The 24360-nt window shown below is 64.4% G+C and overlaps 3 protein-coding genes across 5 annotated transcripts; 2 read left to right on the top strand and 1 right to left on the bottom strand.

Annotated features, from left to right (window-relative positions):
* Positions 1–6009: 6009 nt before the first annotated feature.
* LOC102567971 (steroid 17-alpha-hydroxylase/17,20 lyase) lies at positions 6010–9420 on the bottom strand. Its single transcript, XM_006278707.4, has 8 exons — positions 9008–9420; positions 8621–8759; positions 7833–8062; positions 7654–7740; positions 7222–7434; positions 6750–6919; positions 6567–6670; positions 6010–6398 (listed from the first exon to the last, which is right to left on the bottom strand). Exons 1-8 carry the CDS (start codon positions 9317–9319, stop codon positions 6130–6132), a joined length of 1524 nt encoding a protein of 507 aa, XP_006278769.1. The 5' UTR covers positions 9320–9420; the 3' UTR covers positions 6010–6129.
* A 163-nt stretch (positions 9421–9583) lies between these two features.
* BORCS7 (BLOC-1 related complex subunit 7) lies at positions 9584–14771 on the top strand. Of its 2 annotated transcripts, none has more exons than XR_009463150.1 (5): positions 9584–10414; positions 10929–10991; positions 11166–12005; positions 12192–12235; positions 14013–14771. XR_009463150.1 is itself a non-coding variant. In XM_006278718.4 (5 exons), exons 1-5 carry the CDS (start codon positions 10262–10264, stop codon positions 14062–14064), a joined length of 333 nt encoding a protein of 110 aa, XP_006278780.1. In that variant the 5' UTR covers positions 10015–10261; the 3' UTR covers positions 14065–14771. The 2 variants fall into 2 exon arrangements, 1 of the variants encoding a protein (XP_006278780.1); XM_006278718.4 differs by lacking the exon at positions 11166–12005 and adding an exon at positions 12831–12851 and having other exon boundaries at positions 10015–10414.
* A 945-nt stretch (positions 14772–15716) lies between these two features.
* On the top strand, positions 15717–21821 carry AS3MT (arsenite methyltransferase). Of its 2 annotated transcripts, XM_014595626.3 has the most exons (11): positions 15717–15777; positions 16048–16088; positions 16243–16370; positions 16464–16614; positions 16801–16937; positions 17762–17831; positions 18198–18279; positions 18366–18497; positions 19086–19228; positions 19383–19517; positions 21572–21821. In XM_014595626.3, coding segments are annotated over exons 1-11 (1119 nt in total). In that variant the 5' UTR covers positions 15717–15776; the 3' UTR covers positions 21671–21821. The 2 variants fall into 2 exon arrangements, with proteins under 2 accessions (XP_014451112.3, XP_059586189.1); XM_059730206.1 differs by lacking the exon at positions 15717–15777 and having other exon boundaries at positions 15941–16088.
* Positions 21822–24360: the final 2539 nt, after the last annotated feature.

Below are 24360 nucleotides of genomic sequence, written 5' to 3'. Positions count from 1 at the left end.
GCCGCCTGCCCGGAGCAGAGGAGCCGCGGGGGCATTTGACTGTCACCCGCTCCATCTCGGCGAGGAAACGCCTCCCCTGCTCCCGCTGGCCCTGTCCCTCGGGACCGTTGTGTAACCTCGTGCTGAGCGGGGCCGAGAAATCGGTGGGTCTCGGGAATTTCGGCAGCAATCGGACTCTGGAAAGCACCAGCCCCCCTGGCCTGCGTGCGCGAGACCCTTTGCTGGCATCGATGGAGGAGAGATCTAGAGTCGCTGCTGCTTGGCCGTGCTGGATCGGCAGCATCGCCAAGCGAGAGGCGACGTGCTCACGTCTCCCACGCGCTGCCCCAGTCACGGCCTCACGGCTTTAGGACGCCTTTCCCCTTTGCCTATGGGCATCATAGACTCAGAGGGTTGGGACGGATGTTGGGGGTCATCCAGTCTGACCCATGCACTGCTACTCCTAAATCACCCCTGTCCAGTGCTGCTCCGGCCTCCCGTGAAGCCGAGTCCTGTGTTCGTGCTAAAGGGCCAGCCGGGGGGCCGGGCTGGTTGGTTTTCCCCCTTGTCTAAATTTCTCAGGTCTGGGGTTTCCAGGGCCTCATGGGACAGAGCAGGGCAGCCAAATGGCAAATGGGAGGCGAAGCTCATGAGAGAACGCTCCAGGGAAGAAGCAAGGAGGTGTAGGGGGGCTGGGGAAGTGAGGCCAGCGGGTGTCTGAGAGATGCTTTGCGCCTCGGGGTTTGGAGGCAGCTGCTGGCCTTGCACTCGGGCATGGCCGGTGCAGGCGTCTGTGACTGGGTGAGTGACTGTCTCTGCATCTTTTGTCCCCAGTGGGGCCGCACTTCCCTGCTGGGGCTGTGGGGTGACCCCCTCGTTAGCAATGCGCTCCAGGATTGCAGCCCACGAGTCCCCGCATTGCTCTGCTGAAGTCTCAGATGACTCCAGTGGTCAATTTACCCCCCCCGCTCCTGACCACTGGATGCAGCAGTAAGAAGGCCGGATGCTGCAGGCGCCTCATCTACACTAGAGCTGACCCGTGGTACAAGGCAGCAAAGAGGTCAGAGCCGTGGGGCGCTCAGTGCTGCCCAAACGCACGGGGAGCCAGATGCTGCTTTTTTAGGAGAGCTCAGACAGAAGAGGGGAGGGGAAACTGAGGCACGGAGCAACACCCCACTGGGCCAGGGTCATGCAGGTCGTGGCTCCTCCGAGTTGCGATCGATTGAACGGCACCGCCAGCTTCTGTTGGGGCCAGCGCCGGAGCAGCAGAGCCACCGGGACCGTGTGGGTTCGGTCTCACAGTGGCCCCCGCGATGCTCAGCTTGGACCCGCTCCTCTCTGTACCTGCAGACCGGTTTAGTCCGGGGTGCAGAGAGCACCTGTCTGCCAGGACCAGGGGGTTGCAGCTGTGCCCCCGTCCCACGACCTGCTCCCCGCAGCCACGGGCTTACACCAGGGCACCGCTGTCTCCCCCAGCACCGGCAGCCGCTCCGGTCTGTCCCAGCCCCTAATCGCTCACGCGCGGGGGAACAAGGGAGCGTAGGACGCTGCGGCCCTTAAACAAAGGTGCCGTCCCCCAGGCCACCGCAGAATTACCCCGGGAAGAACCAAGGACAAAACGCCAATATTAGTCGCACCAGCTCAGGTGCCATCTGTCCACGGTTGTCCCAGGGTAGGAGCAAACGGGCTCTTGCTACTTCTCACATCACAGCTTTGATGATAATAGACAAAGTCCAGAGGCTTTGGCCCAGAAAGCCCAAGCCTTTGGCACGTCGGCCAGGTGAGAGTCTCTGTTAGCAGTGCAGGACCTATGACACACAGCGGATCCGTTCGGGCTGCGTGCAGCAGAGCCCACCCCAGGCAGTTGGCTGCCCTTGGCCGTGTGTTTTTGGCATTGGCTAAAATCCCCCCCCACCCCAGGCCTGCTGGTATTAGCTGCCTAAATCCTGAATCCGGGCGCCCCCGAGTTTGGCGCTGACTCCAGGCTGGGATCCGGTGGATTCGTTCAGAGGATTGCGCCCAGGACGGGAGCATGGCGCCATCTAGCCCCGGCCGCGGGGATCTCCCACCGGCCAGGGTCAGGCCTGAAAGAGCTTCATTCCTGCTACGCAGGGACACAGGCTTTATCTGTGCTGGTCTGCAGGCAAAAAGATATGCAGAACTTTTGGCAGAGGCGATGCCTTTTATTCGACCAGCTCAACAGTTGCAAAATCTCTCTGTCACGGCGGGGTCCTCGCGGAGGGCCGTGATCTCCTTGAGGCCCTCTCACCGCGCTACTCCGGCCCGAGGGCACCCTCCATTCTCGCCCGCCACGTCTTGATGGAATATGCAATAGGGAGGCTGCCTTGTGTTACCTCGGGCCTGTCAGCTCCTGGACCCCTCGTGGGTCTCCCCGCACAATGGGCGCTGCCCAAGCACCCTAGCCTTATGGGCTATGCGTGGCTCCTACCTCCCCTGATACCACGCCCCAAGCCTCGCAGATGTAATGGATGTTGTCCGGTCTGTCCCTCTACTGTGGCCCACCCTGGGCTCCCTCTCTCGGGCCCAGCCTCTTGCTGGGACTCTCGCCTGGCCCACTCTGGGCCTCCCCTGCCGGTGTGGTTCCGCTTCGGGACTCTCCAGCGGGCCTCCGGTCCTATGGGCCAACCGCACGGATACCCTCCCTGACTCTGGCTCCCCGCGCTGCTACTCCCCGTCTTCTCAGGGGCAACCGCAGCGCCCTGCCTTGGTCTGAGGGGGATTGCCGCACTAGCCTGCGGCCGGGCTCGCTATGCCCGTGCGCCCACACTGGGCTACTCAATAGTACACAAGGGCGTTCCCCCTTTCTGGGGCTCGCCGCACCCACGCTGGGCTACTCAATAAAACACAATGGCGTTCCCCCTCTTTGGGGCTCGCCGCGCCCACGCTGGGCTACTCAATAACGTATAAGGGCGTTCCCCCTCTTTGGGGCTCGCCGCACCCACGCTGGGCTACTCAATAAAACACAATGGCGTTCCCCCTCTCTGGGGCTCGCCGCGCCCACGCTGGGCTACTCAGTAATACCGCCCCTTTCCTGGGGCCGGGGGGCTATGTTCCCCCACACGCAATCCGGGGTCTCAGTCCCCGTCCGCAACCTATGGGTTGCGCCCGCGACCCACTGGCCGCGCCTCTCGCCGCCAGTTGCTCATGCACTGGTGTGCGAGCTGCGCCTTCCCTGGCGCTATGAACAATAATGCGCCCTCCTGGCGCTAGGGCACCCCACACTCTCTGGGGTCCCTGTGATTGAGGCCTCCTCCAACCCCTACAGCCTCACCCAAGCCTCCGGGTGTACTAACACAAACACAACGCAAAACCACAAGCCCCTAGGCTGTAACACAAATGCAAGCCGCCTGGCCATAACTCCTCATCATAGCTCAAGCCTCCAGGGCTGTCATGAGCTGTACTTGCTACTTAGGCTCCTTCCCATCTCTCGGCCGAGGGAGCTCCTGCCTCTCCGGCTGCTGGCAGGGAACTGCCAGCCTGGCCTCAGCCCTGGGCTTTATAAGGGCCAGGCCCCGCCCCTACAGGCAGCTGGCTCCGCTTGGTTGCTCCGGCAACCCACAGCTGTGCTCACTTGGTTCTGCCAGGGCTCTCTCCCTGGCAGTTTCTCCTCTCTTAGGAGCAGGCACTAAGGTGCCCTGCGACACTCTCATTTTGGTAGGTTCTGGCTTGTTTTTTCTGGGTGTTATTGAGGACTCGGGGTTGGCCATACTGCAGCATCCTGTCCTCTCTGCAAAGGCATGTCCCCCAGATCCCGCCACTTCACACACATTTCTCCTGCCCCGTGTCTTTGCAGCTGGGAATTAGAGCAGCTGGAGTCCTGAGACGGGCCTGCCGCGGCTTTAAGTTGGACACAGGTTGGTCCCCAGGTGCATCTCGTCCAGGGTCGGTGCTACCCGTGCGCGCAGGCAGGTTCGAGGTACCGGTATACGCCAGGCTCGGTGCTAAGCACCGAAATCAGCTGATCTAAACATGTCCCCGGGGAAAGGAATCCAAGGGAAATGTAGCATAGGGAGTAAATACAGCTTGGGGGTCAAAATGATTTCAGCTCTATCTAGGCAGCAACACTCATAATCAAGGGCTCTTAATGAGCTTTATTTTTGGCTTTTTGGGAGAAGATACAACGGGAGAGGAGGCTCTCATGTGCGTTTGTGTAGATTTATCATCGGCTTTGGTTCCTTGTGGGGGACCGGACAGAGAAACAGTCCACCCTGCCTTGTGTGCTGTTGCCTTGTCGCTATTTAGTTAAATATTAAGAGCTCAAGTAGTAGGAGGTGGGGGGGAACATCTAATTGCAGAGCTGCCTCTTGCAGGCTCTGTTTTCTTTGTGGCAAAAGCAAACACAGACTCTTGGCTCTAGGAAAAGGTTACCCCGTCGCCGAGGGCAGGCTGAAAGCCAGCTAGATTGCGGCGCGGCTGCGGATCGTAAAACCCGGGAGAAGGGAAATGCCACATCGCCACAGGGTAAATGTTAAAAGGCACCACGCGATACCAGCGGATAATATGCCCGGCTTCTCCCACCACGCTCCATGCCCCTGCTGGGACGGGGGGTCACCAGGTTGGGGGCAGCTCTGGGCTCGGTCTCTGTGTTTTGTCTCTTCGTGCCTCAGGCCTGCTCTGTGCTGCCCGGGTTTGCCGACAAAGCTAAAAGTGTGCAAAGATCGTGCATGTGTGCACATGTGCATGTGCACACGCCTGACGTGGCTCGGCGGGACAGGGATAGTCGTGATGATGCAGTGTATGAGCTGGGAGGGACGTGGTCCTGCTCTCAGGTGACAAGCGCTCGGGGTCACCGGAGCGAGGGGAGGAGGGTGGCCTAGCCAACAGGACACCAGCCGTGGGCTCGGTTCCCTGCTCTGCCACCGCCTCTCCGGCGAGTCGCTGGCTGCAAGGGTACTTTGCCCCCCGAGACACAGCTGTGAGGACTGCAGGGACATGCTGACACACGCAGGCACACTAACACAGACACGTGGTAACACAGACATACGGGCATGCTAACACTTTCACACACATACATGCTCACAGACATACAGGCATGCTAACACATGCTCATACAAGCATGTGCTCACGCAGGCACTGTCACATGCACGAATATACAGAGATGCTAACATGCTCACAGACACAAGCACGCTGACACAGCCATGCAAATACATGCTCACACAGATGCACAGGCATGCTAACACACCCACACACTCTCAAGCAGGCATACGGACACACTAACATATGTTTACACGGACATGCTCACACACGCAGACATGCACACACTCACCGATGCACTACCACTCACCTGGGGTGCTCAGGTATCACCAAGGGCAGTGGCTCTGGTGGCTCACCCACCCCAGGGGTGTGCAAGGCCCTGCTCCCCAGGAACATGTGCTCACAAGCACGCCCGCCCTGGGAAGGTGTCAGCAAACGGCTTTGCTCCCTGCAGCATCAAGAATCACGGGATCCCCCCAGATCTCCCAGTACCGCAGGGGGCAAGATCGGCATCGGGGGGGACGTGGTAATGGTGGGGGCGCAGGGAGCTGCTTGCTGCCCAAGGAGACTAGGGGAAGTGCCTGAGGACAAAGGTGCCATCAGTGGCAGAGCCAGGCTCTGTGGTTGGGTCTCTGCAGTGCTGGCCAGTGCTCTGACCCCTCCACCACGCGCCTCACCCCTGCCCTGCGTGGAGTCGCAAGGGCACGGGGGCTACTGGCACCCGTGGGGGCACGGGCCTGCCAGCCTACCTGGGCGTGCACATTTTGCCCAGGTAAGTTGTGCCCAGTGAGAGCACAGCGTGTCCGGGTGACTCGGGCCCCTCCCAGCTGGCTTCACCCTGCTCCTTCCTGCCGCTGCAGCAACACGGAAGCTGCCCCCTGTCCCGTGTCCTCGGGGGACCCGGCGCTGGAGACGCACAGGACAAACTCCGAGCAGGGTGCAGCCGGTAAGCTGGCACCACCCCTGCAGACCAGCCCTGCTTGGGCACACAGCCCCCACCTCCATGCCCCCGCCCATGAACGACCCGAGACCTCGTCCTTTCATCAGTCGCTTTATAGCAGCCAAACAGCGCCGACGTGAGGCAACCCCAAAGCCTTGAATGCACCCGCTATGCTCAGCCCTGTGCAATGTCCCCCGCCTGGCCCCGGGGCTGCGTCACGGCCCGGCCCGCTCGGGCTCCCGTGGCACGGCCTTGACCTCGAAGCCCGTGGCCTGCAGCACGATGCCGAACTTGCCCGCCAGCGAGGGCAGCGGGTGGTGCGCGGGGAGCTCCAGCGTGAAGCGCTGCAGGATCCAGGACAGCAGCAGGAAGAGCTCCATCTTGGCCAGCACCTCGCCCAGGCAGGTGCGGATGCCAGAGCCGAAGGGCATGTAGCTGGGCGTGGGTGAGTAAATGCGCTGGCCTTTCTCATCCAGGAAGCGTCCTGAGGGTGGAGGGGATGGCGCCATCAGGGCCCGGAGCCCCGCCGGGACCCCTCCACCCAGCAGGCACCTGCGATGGGGCCCATCCAGCCCTTCCCAGCACCAAACACCGCCGAGACCGGCCTGACTCATCGCAGCTGCCCCGCTCCCCGCGTGTCTGCGAGACTCACCTGGGTTGAACTCCTCGGGCTTGTCCCACTCGTCCTGGTCGTGGTGGATGGCCCAGATGTTGACGATGACGTGGGTGCCCTTGGGGATGACGTAGTCCCCAATGCTGCGGTGCAGAAGCAGAGGTGAGTGCCCCCCTCTGCCGTCTTCCCCCCACCCCGCCCAGAGCCAGGGCCACCGCTCACCTGGAGTCCACCAGGGCCACGTGGGGGATGAGCAGCGGGGCCACGGGCCGGATGCGCAGGACCTCGCTGATGGTGGCCTCCAGGTAGGGCAAGCGCTGTCTGTCGCTGAGCTGGGGTCGTCTCTCCAGCCCGAGCTGCTGGTCCAGCTCCTCCTGGATCTTCCGCTGCACCTGTGCAGCAAAGACGGGGTTAAACAGGGGTGTTGTGTGTCAGAGGCCCAACACTGCTCAGGAGAGTCTCCTGCAGTGGAACTAAGCGAGTCCACGGGCCAGGAGGGCAGCACAGCCCCGCGCCGGGCGCTGGGGACCCTCCCACTATGAACCCACCCGGCCACCTCTGAGCACAGCAGGACCCGGCTCTGGGCCTGAGGGGTCCGGCAGCATTGCAAGGCAGGGAGGCGATGGCTGGGGCTGGTGGGGGGAACAGGGCCCAGGTAGGACGGGGCGAGGCCTGGGGGGCCGGGCAGTCGCACCTCGGGGTAGTGCAGCATGTAGATGATGGCCCACTTGAGCGCGGTGGTGGTGGTCTCCACGCCGGCCCCAAAGATGTCGCCCACGGTCATGAGCAGGTGGTCGTCGGTCAGCTCCAGCCCCGGCTCCAGGCGGCTGTTGTTGTTCTCCATGTTGAGCTTGGCGCGCAGCAGCGCGTCCATCAGGTCGCTCACCGAGTCGCTGCAGAAGGCTTCCTGGGGGCGGGCGGGGGCGTGAGGGGAGCCGCGGCAGCCCCCCTGGGTGATTCGGAAACCGGGGGCGGGGATCTGCCGGTTCAGTGCCCCGTGCCTCAGTTTCCCCAGCTCTGAGAGCCCACCCTGGCTCAAATGCCTTTCCCTGCTCTGTGCCTCGGTTTCCCCAGCTCCTGCCAGGGCTTTGCTGCCTTTGCAGCGGTCTGTGCCCAGAGCCCCTACCTTGTGCTCGGTGAACTTTTTCTGGAGCAGCTCGTCACGGGCCTTGACGCACTGTCGCAGCCACGCCAGGTCCTTGTTGGGGAAGTACTGCGGGGGGAGGAGAAGGGCAGTGCCAGTCGCACCCCCGCCAGCCCTCCCCCCGGGATGCCCCCTGCCCCAGAGACCCTGGCCCCTCTCACCTGCAGCCAGGGGAAGATGTCCACCAGGCTCTCCTTGCCCACGGTATCCACAATGCCCTGGCTGTACTGCAGCATGGCCTCGAACTCGGGGTCGCCGCGGCGGTAGGAGGAGTTGAAGCACAATGAGCACACCACGTTGGTCACGGCGCGGGTCAGCTCGGGCGCCATGGCCAGCGGAGCCCCCTGCGTGGCCGCCAGCACCTCGCACAGCCCCTCGGCCTCCCGGCAGACTGGAGGAAGGCATGGGGGGGAGGTTGGTGCCTCCCTTGCATGGGCCGAGCCCTCGGTGCTGGGAGAGGCGGGGGAACTGCCGGGGGGGCAACCACATGTGGATCGGGGTGTGCAGCGTGGCCGTGGCCTGCCCCAGAGCCGGACGGGGCTGAGCTGGGAGGAGGAAGGGGAGAGGCGGAGGGTCTCTAACCCCTAGCCCACGCTCCTCTCCAGAACCCAGGTGTCCAGGGCCTCGACGCGCCAGGGCCGTGCTGTGACCCCCCCCCCCCCCCCCCCGGGCATAATCAGGTGCTGGGTAAAAACAGTGCGAGCTAGGGGGAGAAGCTGGGCACCGCCCTCTTGGATGAGCCTGCTCCGTGCCTCAGTTTCCCCATCTTGCCCCAGCAGGGAGGTGGCACGGATGCTGGCCAAGCCCATGGGGAGGGGCTCCGCTGAGGGGGGGAGGGGGGTTGTATCTGTGTGCCCCTTCCCAATACTCAGAGGACTGTCAGCAGCTGAGAGAAGGCAGGGAGCAGACAGGGAAACTGAGGCAGGCTCTGCCCCTGGGTAACACTCACTGATCTTCTGCAGGGCCACGGACCCCTCCCCGAACATGGAGAGCGCCGTGTGCACCAGCTTGCGCAGGAACCGCCAGAGCGGGCTGTAGCTGGCAAAGGCGATGTCCTTGCCCCCCCGGGACATCAGGTCCGAGGTCACCTGCGGGCCGAGCAGCGGGATGCCGTGGTCAGGGGGAGAGGACCCGGGGCCCAGCGCCTGGCAAGGCACCTGGGGGTGGTCCACAACCACCCTCCCCTTCCTTCCGGCTGTGCTGCCCTAGTGTTGAACAGGCACCCGCTACGCGCCAGGAGGGATTCCCCACCCCCCGGTCACCTCGGAGCTGGGGAAACCGAGGAAGGGGCCAAGCTGCTCCCCTCTCCCTGCCCCCCGGGGCGAGGGGGACTCACGGAGTGGGGCCGGCCGGCGAACTCCTTCCCCTTCTTGAACAGCACCTCGCGGGCGTGCAGGTGGTTGTTGACCACCACCAGGTACTCGGAGCCGAGGCGCAGGGCGTAGAGGCAGCCGTAGCGGGCCTGCAGGCCGGTGAAGCAGGTGTGCAGCTCGCTGTGCCCGGCCAGCTGCAGCAGGCTGCCCAGCACGGGCAGCGAGGGCAGGCACGGCGGGGCCCGGTGCCCCGGGTCCGCCTTGTCCCGGGACAGGCGCCGCAGGGCCAGCAGGGCCAGGGCCAGCAGCAGGGCACCCAGCACCAGGCTCACCATGGCTGCGGGGCTGCTAGGAGCGCGCCGGCCCCCGGCGAGAGCGGCTTCTTATAGGGGCCGGGGGGGGCCGTCGCCTTGACTGGGGGCTGCCTCTCGCCTTGTCCCAGCTGCCTTATCAGCCGAGATAACGGCCGGCCGCGGGGCCTGGAGCTTGGCCAGCCCCGTCCCTCGCTGCCAGGACGCAGGGCTGAGATGGGAGCGGGGGGAGCTGCGCCTCCGATGGGACAGGAGAGGCTTCCCTTATATCGCACGGCCCCGTCCCCCCTGCAGAGCCGAGTGCCGGGCCCCGCCGCGCTCGGCGCTGTACACGGAGGCAGCTAGACAGCCTGCGGGAGCCTTTTGCTGCGCGCTGGGGGTCGAACCCGTCGTGGGAACCGGGAGACCGGAGCCCCCCATCCCGCAGCCCCGGGGGGGGGGGCTGAGAGGCTGCGGGAGTCCGGCGGGGGTCCCCGAAACCCAGGGCCGAGCGCAGCGGCGAGGTCCCGGGGGCGGGCTGCAGGGGTGCGACGGGGTCACGCTCTTCCTGCAAGGCTGCCGGCCCCGGGACGGCCCTCCCCGCCCTCGCTGCGGGCAGGTGTTGGCCGTCGGGCGCCCAGATGTGCACGGCGTGGCACTGGATCCAGAGCCCGCACTGCAGGGGAGAGGGTGGAGGGGACGACACCATCCCTGGGGGTGGCGATGGGGGGAGCCTTTTCTGGGGGGCGACCCTGTCCACCCTGTGCTAAGGGGGCGCTGCTCTGGACCCCCGTGCCCCAGCGGGTGGGCGGGCGCCCAATGCCCATGCGGGTGCAGCTCGGGGCGCGCCCAGGGCTCGAGGGCCAGGCAGAGCAGCGCTGCTGCGGGCTGCGCACGTGCACCCTTCCCGCCCCCGCCTGGCTTCGCCTTCCGCGCTAGTGCGGCCGCGCGCGCTTTCCGTAGCCGGGCGGGAGCTGGCAACCCAAGATGGCGGCGGCGGCGCCGGGCGCGGCGGTGGGCGAGGCCCAGGCGCGCTTCGGGCACTCGGTGAAGGGGCTGCTGAGCGAGAAGGTGACCGGCTGCGGCACCGACGTCATCGCCCTCACCAAGCAGGTGCTGAAGGGCTCCCGCAGCGCCGAGGTGAGCGGCGGGACTACGGGACCCGGCATGCACCGCGCGGCCTCCCGCCGGGCCGCCCTTCATCGCATGGCATGCTGGGAGGTGGAGTCCTGGGGAGGCAGGTGCATGGAATGGGAGGGGCGCGGGGCACGCTGGGAGCTGTGGTCCAGGGGCGCGGGGCACGCTGGGAACTGTGGTCCTGGGAGGCAGGTGCATGTACTGGGAGGGGCGCGGTGCACGCTGGGAGCTGTGGTCCAGGGGAGGCAGGTGCCTGCAGCTGGGCAGCGCAGTGCATTGTGGGAGTGCTGCCCCTGCAGGCCCTGGTCCCCTGCCCGGCTCCTGGTGCAGGGTGCAGCCTGTGTGCAGCCCCAGGCGTGGGCACGCGGGGCCCGCGCCTCTCGGCGGTGAGCCACACGACACAGTCACCCCGCCCCTGCCCCCAGTTCCCCTCCGGTCCTGCCGGGCAGCAGCCCCAGGGGATCCCCGGGGTGCTGGGTCTCCCCCTCTGACTGCAGCCTGCCTGCGTGTCTTTCAGCTCCTGGGCCAGGCCGCTAGGAACATGGTGCTGCAGGAGGACGCCATTCTGCACTCGGAGGACGTAAGCGGACGCTTTCTGCCGAAGCCAGGGCCATCGAGCCATGGGCGGCGTGGACGCAAGACTGCGCGGCCTCCTGCTGCCTGCGTGGGGGGGATCGTCTCGCTAGAGTCCGGGGATGGGGGTCCTGGGGCGGCCTCTGCTGCCATTCGGGCCCTTATCTTCTCTGTGCCTCAGTTTCCTCCCTTAGAAAATGAAGCTGAGCGCGCTGGGCTCGGAGAGGGGAGGGCATCGGGATCTGTGAAGCCTCTGCACGTGCGCACAGCGCTGCCCTTCCCTCCGCGTGGAGCTCGCCCCCGGGAGAGTCGCGCTGACTGCCTTTGACCGTGCCTGTGCAGGGCGAGTCCTTGCCCCGTGCTCTGTGAACGCTCCTGTGGTCGTGATCCAGTCTAACCGGCGCGCCCGCCTGGCTCTGGGACACACGGGGCTGCAGCCCTGCCCTGGCTGAGGGGCTGCTCGAGATCCTTCAGGACTCGTGCACTGTTAACCTCCCCCCGCTCCCCCAGTGTTGTATTTTGGCCCCCACTGGCGGGACGCTGGTGAGCTGTCGGGGGGCGGAGTGCGGCGTGCTGGCCCAGGGCTGTGCTCTCTCCCCGTCTAAACCGGCGCAGAACAGCCTTCGCTCTCGGGGCGGCAGCTGCAGGCAGTCGGATCCAGGATCTCAGCTGCCAGGGTCAGAGCACCGAGGCCAGACGTAGCTACCCCGGTAAACGTCACTGAGCAGGCAGGCAGGCAGGCAGGGGCATCGACTCTGCTTGGGCAGCACAGGACCCGGCCAGCAGCTCAGCTCTGGTGTTGGCAGGAGTGATGTGCATCTAGCCCTGCCGAACACGGGCCGCCCAGACTGAATCCAGACGCTGGCACAGTTCCTCGCCTGTGCCTTCTCCCTGTGGACACGTGGCAACACAGGCAGGCAGGCGTGGATCCCATGAAGGAGTGCGATTGCTCTGATGCACCCCCTGGATACGCCCCGCGGGCGGGTGGGTTTAGAACAGCGCCCAAGCTGCTCCCGTGGAGGTGAGAGCAAAGGTCCCAAGGCCACGCTGCAACCAGAAGGGCTCGTGCGATGAGTGTCCCTGCGGTGCTGGCGCTGAGCTGCTGGGGTGGAAGGGACCACGGGAGCTGCTGCGGAGTGGAGTGGGGTGATTTTGCCTGGAGATCTTGTGCCAGAGAAGGTGTCTGATTGTCTGCTTTGTCCTGCAGAGCCTGAGGAAGATGTCCATCATCACCACGCATCTGCAGTACCAGTAAGTGGGGGCTCTGGACCTTGCAGGGCTCTGGCTTGCTCTGCTTGGGGCCTGCCCCCCAGACAGGGCCAAAAGGGAGGGTGCTTGTCCCCAGCTGTGTGGAGCTGGATCAGCCTGACCCAGGAGTGGCCGAGGCTCCCCCATCCCCAGCACCACGTGCTCCTGCTGAGCCTGGATGGTGCCTCCTTAGCAAAGGCAAAAGAAACCACCCCAGTCCCCCTTCCCATGCTGATCCCTTGCGTCCTTCCCTCCTCTGGCCGTTGGTCATCGACGTTTGTGCAAGGCAGGAGCATGCAGCTGCTGGCAAAAGAGCTCCCTGTGACCCGCAGCCCTTCCCCCTGCCTGGGCCAGGAGGTGCCTGGCAGCCGTGGGGCAGCTCTGATGGGAGCTGCCGGATCCCAGCCTTGCTCTGTCTGAGCAGAGGTGCTTCCTTTCCCCTCCCCAGCCCAGCTCTCGTGCATGGCCAAAGCTGGGGCCATTGGGAGCCTGTCCTAGAAGCGGCCTGAAGGGTTTGGCTCCTGAGCTGTCAGTCGAGCCCATTTTGCAGCCCCACTGCTCTCTCTGACCATGCCGTGTCCCTTTTCTTCTTCCCTAGGCAGGAGGCCATCCAGAAGAAGTGAGTATGCCCTGTTGTCCTGATTCTCCCACCTCTCTTGCTCACCCCCATTGATGTGCCCTGCCCGGCAGGGTTTGTCGGGCACCCGGCTGTGCTGTCGGCAGGTAGCACTGCACCGCCGTGGGAGCAGCATCTCGGAGGTGCCCCGGTGCTGTCTTCTCCCCGGGGGAGATTGAAGGAGAGACCCAAGGGCTGTTTCCAAGGCTGGGGAGCCCCTTGGGAGAGCTCAGGGGTCTGCTGGAGCAGCAATGCCAGAGGGGGTGACCTTTTCTCCAGGCAGCCGCTGGCAGCTGGTCACATTTGTTATGGGAGCTGCAAAGAGAGGAGTGACATTATCAAAGCCACCAGCAAGGAAGTGTCTCTGCAGCAGCCTCCTCCTGATCAGGCCAGGGGGGCAATCTGACCGTCCAGGGCCAGGAAAGGAGTCTGCTTTCACAGAGACAGGAGACGGGGAGAAATGAGGCAAAGGGGAATTTGAAAATTGCAGAACCAAAGATTTTTGGGGGGTTTTTTAAGCCTGGTGTGAATGTGTTCATGGGCATTTCCCCAGGATGCAGAGCAGCACACTCTGGGTTGCAAAGAATATTGTCCCCTAGATTTAGGTTTTGACACAGATGTGCACGTGTATGGATGCATGTTTCTGCACGTGCGCACAGCCTGAGCTGGGTCACAGTCCTCGGGGATCCAGCACAGGCCTCGGCACTTCGTGCAGGCAGCTCCTTATCCCCTGCTGCGAGTTCAGCTCGGCCCTGCCCTGAGTGGGTAGCACCTTCCTTCCCTGTGGAAGATCACACCCATCAGGCCTGTTCTCTGCCTGCCCCACAGCGGGTGTTCAGTAGATCCTGCAGGTGTCTGGGATCTCAGTAAATCCTTGCCTACCCCACAGGGTTCGTAGCTTGGAGACTCGCAGAGGCCTGAGCTTGGGCTGCTCTGGCCTGGTCCCAGATCGATGTGTCCATGATGCCCCAGGAAGTGGGCGCATGGTCCTCTGGACCTTTCCCCCTCGAACCCTCTCTGGTAGCTCCCTTCTCTCCCCTGCGCAGCGGGAGAGTGGAGCCCAGAGGGCTTGGCTCAGGTGACCCTGGAGGCCCCTTCCAGCCCTGCGATGGCAGGCGTGGGGAGCCGATCTCGCCTGACCCCTCTCTCCTCTCCGCTCCTTAGCGTCGAGCAGTCGTCCAACCTGCAGGACCAGCTGCGGCACCTCCTCAAATGAGACGAGAGCCCCGAATTTCTGAGACCGCTGCCGCCAGGGTCGCCGCTAGGATGTGCCGTGTCGTGGGAGCTGCTGATGCCCTTGCTCGTGCTTCGGTGTTGAGGTGGCATGCAGAGCTGAGCTGGAACGGCTGGGGGCACCCACCCCTCTGCTTCTCACACCCCCTCTCCCATGGTTAGCTGCTCACTTGCATTCAGTTTTGAGCGGACTTTACCCTGCCCTCCAGTGCTCAGTCTCTTCCCTGCGCAGCGCACGGCCTGAAGAGCTGCCCTCACCTCCTCCGGGCTGCCATGGCCTGGCTAGCGGCGCCGCAGCCACGTGTTTAATATGAGCAGCTGGCTCAGCCCTTGTCTCCCACGGCCCCTCCACACTCGTTACACTCCTCCCAGCCGTGCTGGACCTGGTTTTTGCAGACCTCACGGGGTGGCCCCCAAACCCTTCACAGGAGGTTACACGCCCCACCCTGTCGTGTGTAAGGCTGGCGCTCACAACTAGGCACCGCCATCTCCATCTCCATGGCGTGCTAGCCAGAGAGACAAGCAGCCACCTCTGCTCTGTGGCGGGTGCCAATGCTCCGGTGATTATTTTACATGCGGATGCAGGTATTTAACGTGGGCCAGGGTCTTTAATTGGGCGTCCAGGTATACAGAGGAGCCGCGGTCTCTGCCATAATAAATCTCTGTAGCAAGTGCTACCCGTACGCTGTTGTTCTGGCTTCCCGTGTGCTCTGTGCAGCCGGGGCGTGGACCGCGGGCCCTCGTGCCAGTACGTCTGCTCTCCGTTTTGGCCTTGAGCCGCATTCCTTCTGTTCTGTGGCTCTTGATTACACAGCCTTGGCTTCATTATGCAACTCTGTACAGAATCAGTAAACTATTCATGCCTCCAGCTGCGCGGGGCGGGCGCACGGCTTCAAGAGATGCAGTCGCCGCACCTGCCCCATTGAAGCCGGCTGCCGTGTTTCCAGGCGCCGTGCGCGGAGGCAGGACGGGGTCCCATTGAAATCGGCCCCGGCGTTTTGGTGAATTGCCTGCCCGGCTCCATGGTCTCTCCCCTCCCCCAGCCTCAAGTGTCTTCTTCACCGTCTCTTGTATTGCAGCGTTGCTTGAGCAGGGAGCTCAGGCTGGCACGGCGCCCTAGTGTGGTGCAGTGCCGCGGTTTGGGGGTTTCCCACCCCCCAGCTGAGGGAGGCATAAAAAGCACCTCGATTTCCTTTATTCTTCTCAAGGGACGCTGGTTCCTCTTGGATTTCTTACCCCTCCCTTCTTTTCCCCCCACAGCATGTGTCCTCATTAGTTTCCACCCCTTGAGATGACCGACCCGGGGTAACAGGGGGTGCGTGACGGCTAAAGGGGAGCCTGGACTTTGCTCCGTCCTTTTGCGCTGGTGGGGTGGGGTGGGCTGGTCGCTGAGACCCCGAGAAGGAGGTGGAAGTGGCTGGGTGTCGTTCAGGAGCTCCTGGACCCCCTGGCTTGAAGGGCGCCCGCTTGCCCAAGGACATCCGCCACCAGAGCTAGTGCAGGGCTGACGTGTGACCGTGGGACGGGGGCAGCTCCCGGGCATGGCAAGTCCCGGGTTAGGGTTAGGGTTGGGGACGTTGCCCAGTCCCCTCTGGGGGGTGGGGTCAGAATGTTGAGACACCCCTGCCCCGCCCCTGCACTCTAGCCAATCCTGGGCAGGGGGCGGGGCAGGGCAGAGTCCACAGCTGACCAGGCAGTGCGGGAGGGCCCGATTCCGCGCGGGGGGGGGGGGGGGGGGGGGAGACTGGGGGCGCTGGGCCCACCCCGGGGGTGGGGCTTGGTTGGGAGGTGGTCTTAGGATGGGGGGGCCTGGTCCCTGGGGGGGAGGTCTTAGGGTGAGGGAGGGGGGGCTTGGTGCCCCTGGAGGGGGTCCCAGGGTGGGGGTGGGGGGTATAGATGCCCCTGCCCCCCCAGGCTGGGTGCAGGTCCCCCCCACCCAGCCTCACCCCGGCTGCTCTGGTTGCAGTGGCGGCCCCGTCCCAGGAGCAGATCCGCAGGGAGGTGCAGGTAAGGGGGGGTCTGGGGCATGGGGCTGCCCCACCCCAACCCTGGGGGACGGGGGATTTGCCCTGGGATGCCCGGTGGGGTGTGGGGGGGGCCTGGCCTCCCCCCCCCCAAGGTCCATGCAGCATCGTGGGAGCCTCGCATCTTCCCGTCGCAGGATTATTATGGCACCGTGCTGCAGAAGTCGGCAGATCTGCAAACCAACGCCTGCGTCACCCGCCCGCAGCCCTTGTCTGCCGCCGTGCGGGCAGCTCTGGAGAGCGTGCACGAGGACGTGGCGTCCAGGTGAGCCCGTGCACTTGCCCCAATGCCCTGATGCTGCTGCCTCCATCTCCGCCCCTTGCGCCGGCGCCTGATCCCGGGACGTCCTTCCCGCAGGTACTACGGCTGCGGCCTGGTGATCCCCGAGCGCCTGGAGGGCAGCCGGATCCTGGACCTGGGCAGCGGGAGCGGCAGAGATTGCTACGTGCTCAGCAAGCTGGTCGGGGAGAGCGGGCACGTCACCGGCGTCGACATGACCGCCGCGCAGGTGCGGCTTGCCGTGCACGGCGGGCTCCGGCGCGTTGGCCCGGGTTCCCGTTTGCTCTCGGGGTCGGAGGCCAGGATTCAAAGCTGCTGGGGACGGGGGAGTTTGTGCCATTCCTCGGGGTCCTGGGGGGCGGGGGTCCCTGCGGCGGAGGGCGCTTTAGGAGGCAGCTGGGCTCCTTCCCCGCAGGTGGAAGTGGCGAGGAAACACATCGGCTATCACACGGAGAAGTTCGGGTACCAGACACCGAACGTCGACTTTCTCCAGGGCTACCTGGAGAGCCTGGGAGATGCCGGGCTCCAGGATGAGAGCTACGACATCGTGATGTAGGTGCCGTCCCTGCAAGGGGGGGTTGGTCCCTGGCCGTGGATGGATCGTGTCTCCCCCCGGGGCTGGAGCTGCCCTGTGTCCAGAGGGCTGCTTGCTTCCTCTGTAAACTCGTGTCCGGTTGAAATCCGGGGGCTAAGGAACCGGTCGGTGGTTGTAACGGCACGGAGAAGAGACAACTTCGGGGGGGATTTGGTGGCAGCTCACGAATAGATCGGGGCGAGGCAAACAGCTTGCCAGCAAAGCACCCCCAGGGAAAACCAGGTCATAAGCTCCTAGTGACTCATAAACTCGTGTGACCGGACTCTGGAGCAGACTCCCAGTGCAGGCACTGGCCCGGGACATCTTCACCAGGACACCGGACACACACTTTCCTGGGGCTATTTGACCGCAGCCGTCTTTGCTGCCCGAAGCAGGGGGGCTGGACCTGATCTCACAAGGTCCCTTCCAGCCCGAATCTGCAAACGGAAGAGGCCCAAAAATGCTCCCCTCTGCGACTGTGTTTTCTAATGGCCCGAAACACGGTCTACAGGGCACCTGGGGGTGTCTGCCGGTCTGTGGGCCATGCTCCCGGCCTGATCGGGGTGGTGGGGCTGGCTGGCCTCATGAATTCCCCGAGGTGAGGGAGGGAAGGGAGCTGGTAGCTCATCTGGCCGTGTCCCGGCCAGGGCGGTCCTGCCAACAGCTCCTCGAGGTGGGACGTGGAAGGTGCCCCTGCCAAGATGTGAGATCGAAGGCGCCCGCGCTGCCCAGCTGCAGGGTCGGGTGGGCTGCTCAGGGCCGCTGCGTTTGTCTCTTTGCTGAGCTTTTATCTCCTCCTCAGCTCCAACTGCGTGGTTAACCTCTCCCCCGACAAAAGGGCCGTCCTGCAGGAGGCTTTTCGAGTGCTGAAGGTAACGTGTGTGTGTGTGGGCATGCACACGTGTGCATGCACGTGTCCGTCCCCTTACTGGAGCATCTGTGCCCCTTCTTGAGAAGCAGCTGGCACCAGCCACTGCCAGAGGCCGTACAGCCCCTCATTTGGTTTCTGGCTTTTCTACCACGTAATAATTAGCAATGGCTGGAAGCCTCGTCCAGCGGCCTGGCAGGAACGAGCTCAGCAACGAAGCGCTGTTGCCAAGCTGGGCCACGGCCTCGGGCTCACCCTCCCCGCTGCGCTGTCCCCTTGGCCACGCAGGCTCTGACGGTCCCTCGTCCCCCTCCGTGGCCCTGTCCAGGGCCGTAGCCGCTCGGTGCGTCTCACCCACGCTCTCTTCCAGCCGGGGGGAGAGATGTACTTCAGCGACGTCTACGTCAGCCAGGACCTGCCTGCGGACGTCGGGAAGCACCGCGTCCTCTGGGGTGAGCGGTGGGTTTCACCTGGGGCAGCGCGGGCTAGTGGTCGCCTGGATCCCCTGTGCGATGCCTGTCCTGGCCTGTGCCTGCAGGCGAGTGCCTGGGAGGAGCCCTGTGGTGGAAGGACCTCTACCAGATCGCCCAGGACGTGGGCTTCCGCCCCCCGCGCCTGGTGACCGCCAGCCCCATCACCATCGACAACAGGGCCCTGGAGAGCGTGGTCGGTGAGCGAGAGCCCTCCCCTGTCCCCGGCGGGGAAGCTGGAGCACGTGCAGAGAGTGCCGGGGTCTGGAGGCCTGGAACAGGAGACATGAAACACCGCAGCCTGTGGGCCAGGCGCGCAGAGCCCCAGGGGCTCGGGCCCCGTTACCCGGAGATCCTGCCTCTGGCACCCCCAGAGGGAGGCAGAGCTGGCTCCAGCCCCCAGCAAAATGCAGCCACTTCTGGGGTGGGATGTGGCCGCTCTTTACAGCACGCTTCGGCCCTCCGGCCTCACAAAGCCCAGCCCTCCTACAGGCCCTGCGGAGTCCACCCGGGTCTGAGCATCGAGCCGGGCCCGTTGCAAGGAGTCTGCGGCAGTGACTCGGCCACGGGACCGCAGCTGGTGGCTGTGCTGGTGCTGCACGAATCGACGTGGAGCTGGCTCCTCTCCCAGAGCCTGGCCGGGGGCGAGCAGGGCATCGCTCTGCAGACCTCACCCCCATCTCCTGTGCCTGTTTCTCCCCTGGGCAAAGCAGTGGGAGCCTGCGGCGGGTTGGCACCGATGCAGGCAGTGTGGGTAAAACTAACTTCTCCCTTCGCTTTCCCGTCAGGTGACTGCCGGTTTGTTTCTGCGACCTTCCGGCTCTTCAAAGTGCCCCCAGCGGGTGTGGGCGGGCGCTGCCAGGCCATCTACAATGGTGGGATCCCTGGGCATGAGCAGGAGCTGGTGTTTGATGCCAACTTCACCTTCAAGGTGAGCAGGGAGCCCCGAGACCCAGCGCCAGGGCTAGGGGTGGCTTTGAGTGGGCTGGGGCCACATGTTGTGGTGTGCGGGGGGCTGCTCCAGTGCCACCACGGGGTCTGCCGTGTTCTCTGTGCCACACGTGACCGTCCCCTCTGCCCCGCAGGAAGGGGAGCCCGTGGACGTGGACGAGGACACTGCCGACATCCTGCGAGGCTCCCGGTTCGTGGAGATGTTCCAGATCCGGCCTGGCAGCGGGCAGACCCCGGCAGCCGGGGGCTGCTGTCCAGGGAAGGCTCAGGTGGGTGCCAGCTGCTAGCCCCGGACTCACAAAGGTCTTTTCTTGGCCTGTGTAACGGCTGCCATGGTCCACCCCAGAGGCGGTTGCATGGCAGGCGTGGGGAACCAGCCTCGCAGCATGTTCGGTAACGGCGAGGTGCGGTGCAGCCGTGCACACCCTCGTGCCCTGGTGGGGTGGGATTCAGGTGGGCACGTGCTCTGGGAAGGGCATGTCCTTCTCCCCGCTGAGCACAGCCGGGCTGGGCAGCCCAGGCCCACGGTGCTGTGCGGTTGCGGTCCTGGTGCCAGACCCTCCCCAAAGCTGGGATGCCCGGCCCTGGCTCTTCGGCAGCCTGGGGTATTTTGGCAGCCCTGACTGGCTCGTGCGCAGCCCTGACTCTGCAACCCAGAGCAGGGTTATCTTCCAGGACCTGCTCTCCTCCTCCAGCCGGCCGGCCTCCCCCAGCTGCAGCTCAGCCCGGCCCGGGGCCGCGAGGGGGGTGATTGACTGGGGGGAGATAAAGCCGAGCAGCTGCGCGTCCCAGAGCTGCAGCCTTGGGCTCCCCGGGGTGGGCAGACAATGTTCTGGGCTCCTCTCCCAGCAGGAGGCATAGCTCAGATAAGCGGCCCGGTGGAGGAGAGCTGGCTGCCCTTCCAGCAAAGGGGCCGAGGCTCCCTGAGCGAGGGCCAGCTGGAGCAGTGGCAGGGTGTCTCGGGGCTGGCAGTGGATGGGCGAGTGGCCCGGTGCATGCCGCAGCCCTGCCTTCTCCGGAGGTGCACGCGGGATGACACGAAGGACACGAGAGGCACCAGCCTGGGTGCACACCTGTCCAGCAGCAGGGAGGGGGTTCCCAGCCTGGATACAGGAGCTGCGCCTGGCGTGGGGTTTGCTGCCCGGGCGGCTCGTTTCAGAGCCACCTTCCCTTGCAAGCTAGCTGGCAATTCAGTAGAGGTCCCCTGTCCCTTGGGACTCCTCCAGGCCCTTGTAACTCTGAAGCCAGGCTGGGCTGAGGCAGAACAAGCCGCTTCTAGGACGTCATGGGGGTGCATTACTCTATCCCTATCTATGCCCTCGCTGCCTGTGAGCTCTTGGCCTGACAGGCCCCGGGGTCCTGCATTGAGCCGCGTGCCCTGTGGGTGACTTTCCAGCCTTGAGGGCCAGGGCCAGGGTCCGGACGTGGCCAGGGCAGGGGGCTCATGTCAGTCATTTGCTCACGGCCTTCCACAGAGGAGGTCGTGGCCACCTCAGTGCTGAGGGGAAACTGAGGCACAGAAGCAACCAGCCCAAGGCTGCTCAGCTGCAGAGCTGGGCGCGGAGCCAGCGCCCGGGCTCTGACCTTGAGACCCTGCTCCTCTCCCTGACATGCCCCATGGGGAGGTGCACCGGGCTCGCGCTCCAGCCTGCTCCCCGCTGTCCGGCCCGGTGATGGATGCGCCCGTGAGGCACGGGGGCCGCACGCTGCCCTTGCCTCGATCGCTATCGCCAGGGAGGCCGAGCCCTGCCTAGGAAAAGAAAATAAGGATACCCTTGGGCTGGAACATCGCCGTGTCCCAGGCAGCCGGCTCCGGCACGTCCCCCCGGCTCTGCTCCCGTGGGAGACGTGCTGTTGTAGGGTCAGGAGAAGGGACGCGGGGCTGGGGCTTGTGCTGTGTTACCCGGGAGGCTTCCTCCCAACTGAGCTGGCTGCATCAGGGTGTCTGGGGGGAGCTGGTCCTTATGCATGTGTTTGGTTGCCTCCTCCTGGAAGCGGACGTGCTCCGCTAGCAGTCAGACGGGCGTCCCCGATGCCAGGCACCCTCCCAACTTGGCAGTGGCGGGCACAGTTGCTTGGATGCTTGCAGGGGGCCCTTTGCCAGGAGTGCTAAGCGCTCCTGGAGCCACCGCAGCCGGCTCCCCAGGGAGAGGGTCATAACGGGCTCCTTGCACCGGCCAGGAGCGGATGTCCATGCTCGATGAGGCCAGAGGATGTTCAGCAAAAGGGGGAAATTCCCAGGCTCCCCATGCCGGGAGGTGTGGGGGCTTCCAGCGCTGCCCCCCAGCCTGACCTCAGCGGGTCGTGCGTCTCCTCCCTGCAGGCGAAGATCCTCGATCCGTTCCAGTTGGCAGAGCGGCTGCCCCCGAAGGGCCCTGCCCCGGTGCCGGCCAAATGCTGCGGCCCCTCGGGGTGCAGGTGAGCGGTGGCCCCGCGGCAGACCCCAGCACAGCAGAGGCGAAGCATCCGGGGGAGACTGCGCAGGGCTGTGCTGCGGCTGCTGGGTTGGAGCCCGGACCACAATAAACCCGACCCCGGTGCATGGCTGCGCCCGGTTGACCTGCCTTTCTGTTCGCTTTACGGAGAAAACTGGTCTGTGTCGGGTGTGGAGGGAGCAAGTCCGGGATGGGGGGCCCGCTCTGGCCCCTGCTCTCGGGGTGTCCAGGCGAGGGGGGCTGGTCTGCATTAGGCAGAGCTGGGCAGCAGCACCCCTAGGAGAGACTCAGCCTGTGGCAGCTGGATGGGAGGCTGCCGGCATCACCGTGCAGCGCACGTCTCGGGCTGGGGGCCAGCGCCAGTGCCCCGACTCCAGAAGCTGCTGTTACGCTTGCAGCCCCTTCGTGGCACCGAGCCTAGCACCTCCTGTTCCCCACAGCAGGTCGTGCCAGGGAGAGACCAGTGTCGTGGTTCACTCTTCCCCGTGACGTGGGAGGACTCGGAGCCAGGGTCTCCCCGGGAGGTGGAGGCTGGCAGGTGACTCGAATGCATCCGACTCGGGTGCGGGGCAGCGCTGAGCTTTGCGGCTCGGCTGTGCTGCAGGTGGCTGATGCCGGAGCACCTCGAGCCTCTCCGGCACCGTCCCTGAGGCCGGCTGGAGGCTCCGGGAGCAAAGCCGAGCTGGGCCTTTTGCCAGCGCCGCAGGGCCGAGGCTGTGCAGAGACTGGCACCTGGTGGACACACGGACGCACGACAAGCACTCGCCGTCTGCTGCCCAAACTGCCTGGCCTTTCTCGCCCCTCTCCAGAAGCCCCTTGGCTTGGGTTTGCAGCCTGAAACTGCACTTTTACCTCGCCTTCCCTTGCCTCAGTTTCCCCAGCTTTTGACAGGAGGAGGCTGCAAAGCATAACGGGGGCAGAGGTGTCTGCCTGGCAGCCACTTCAGCAGAGCTGGGCATGCGGGGAGCAGCCAAGGCAACCGTCTCAATGGGCTGGAGGGGTTCAACACCAGTGCCCATCACAAGGCCAGCAATTTGCTGCATGCCCTGATGCGTGCAGAGTGCTGGCTGCGGTGGGGCTTGCTAACGTGTCGGGGTTGCTTTCCTGCGTAACGCGTTCTCTAAAGGTCACGCGTCAGCCTCCCTGCTTCACGCAGACCCGCGGGACTCGGGGGAGCGGCTGAGCACGCGACCAACCGCATGCACAGGAGCAGGGAGAAGGTACACGGCTCATATCTGCCGTTGCGTTGGGGTTTAGCACCCATTAAAGGTTGTGTTTGGCTGGCCCAGGGAGTCAGCTTGCAGCATGAGACCTCGACGCCATCCAGGAACCCTCTCATCCGGTCCCGCTGCCTGGCACGCAGCGTTGCCCCCGGGCCGACGAGGCATCTACCGCACAGTGAGAGTCACCCCAAGCACAGGGAGAGCACGTGGTCACCGGTGGAGCTGGAAACCCCCTTTGGAGCAGGAGCACCAAAACCGTGTGGGCCTGAACGAGGTCTGAACAAGCTGGAGGGGCAGTTTGGCTGCAGAAATCAAGGCCAATCAAGGGGTCAGTAGGCAGATTGACCTGTCTGGATGGGCTCTGAGCGAGACCCGACCTGGCGTTTCCCAGTCTGGCCAGTCCACGTGGCCTGCTGGGGGAAGGCCGTGTTTCCTGTCTGCAGACACCTGCTGCTGGCACTGCTTTTCAGGCCCTACCACATCCAAACTCTGCAAGTCGCAAGCTCAGTCTCGGAGCGGAAGAGCCATGTCCTGACCCTGGTAGGGGAGGGGAAAGCTAGAGAGCCAGTAGGGACGCTCTGTGAACTTGCCCCTGTGCCTTCAACCCCTCCACTCTCATCAATCTTTTTCTGGGTTTTTATCCTGGCTTGCATCCTTGACCAAACCCTGCAGGAGCTTTGCCCAGTTGTGACAGGACAGATTGAGCTGTCCCAGCAAGCTGAATTCAGACGGACGCCGGTGCCGAGAAGGCCTGCTAGGAGGGTGGGAGGACTTCCCCGACGAAGCCCAGCCGAGAGATTAATCTCGGGGAAGCAGAGCGCGGGTAGCTATTGTGACCCGACAGGGAAGGACGGGGAGGCTGGGCTCGGAAAGTGCCGCAGCGGCTGAGACCGGGGCGCTTTGAGCCAGGCAGGTGGAGGGAGATGGCAAAGGACTGAAGATAGGCTGGTGTGCGGGGAGAGCAGCAGGAAGGGTGTCATGAAAGGGGACAGGAGAGAAGGGAGCAGTCGAAAAGAAACTCATCCCAGCCAGAAATAAGAGACCCCGGTGGGTATTGTCCCAGCGGGAAGACCTGGATTTGCTACTGGGAGCTATTAGGACGGTTGTTACCACGTCCGTGGAGGCTTTGGGGACCCGGGAAGGGAGCAGACGGTGAGGAATATCCCCGTGACTTTGCAAATCCCTTGAGTGCATGAGAGACATCGAAGGAGAACCAGCGGTAATGGTGCAGGGCGTGGGGGGCATGTTGTGTGTGCAAGGAGATTGGGCTTGGTGGTTGGATGGCCTCCGTCTCAGGAGATGGTAGATGAGGTACAGTAATGAGGAGGGCTTTCAACAGGCCATAAACGGGAAGAGGATCCCGGTGATGAGCAGGCCAAGCCCACAGGTGTGCTTGAGGAGTATGCTTTTGACTGGTGCGTGTGCTCATACCAGGAGCCAAGGTAAGAAACCAG

The sequence above is a fragment of the Alligator mississippiensis genome, chromosome 6 (genome assembly GCF_030867095.1).
Source record: "Alligator mississippiensis isolate rAllMis1 chromosome 6, rAllMis1, whole genome shotgun sequence".
Taxonomy (NCBI): Eukaryota; Metazoa; Chordata; order Crocodylia; family Alligatoridae; genus Alligator; species Alligator mississippiensis.
The sequence above is the reverse complement of the archived record's forward strand: the minus strand, read 5'-3'. Positions and strand labels throughout refer to the sequence as shown.

Coding starts and splice junctions, on each gene's coding strand:
- AS3MT (XM_059730206.1), top strand. CDS start 15,978: ATGCCCCTGCCCCCCCAGGCTGGGTGCAGGTCCCCCCCACCCAGCCTC. Junction 16,615..16,800: donor TCGACATGACCGCCGCGCAG/GTGCGGCTTGCC, acceptor CCTTCCCCGCAG/GTGGAAGTGGCGAGGAAACA. Junction 16,938..17,761: donor GAGAGCTACGACATCGTGAT/GTAGGTGCCGTC, acceptor TCTCCTCCTCAG/CTCCAACTGCGTGGTTAACC.
- BORCS7 (XM_006278718.4), top strand. CDS start 10,262: ATGGCGGCGGCGGCGCCGGGCGCGGCGGTGGGCGAGGCCCAGGCGCGC. Junction 10,992..12,191: donor CCATTCTGCACTCGGAGGAC/GTAAGCGGACGC, acceptor TTTGTCCTGCAG/AGCCTGAGGAAGATGTCCAT. Junction 12,852..14,012: donor CAGGAGGCCATCCAGAAGAA/GTGAGTATGCCC, acceptor TCCGCTCCTTAG/CGTCGAGCAGTCGTCCAACC.
- LOC102567971 (XM_006278707.4), bottom strand. CDS start 9,319: ATGGTGAGCCTGGTGCTGGGTGCCCTGCTGCTGGCCCTGGCCCTGCTG. Junction 6,920..7,221: donor ACATGCTGCACTACCCCGAG/GTGCGACTGCCC, acceptor TTTGCTGCACAG/GTGCAGCGGAAGATCCAGGA. Junction 6,671..6,749: donor GTGGCCCTGGTGGACTCCAG/GTGAGCGGTGGC, acceptor TCTGCACCGCAG/CATTGGGGACTACGTCATCC.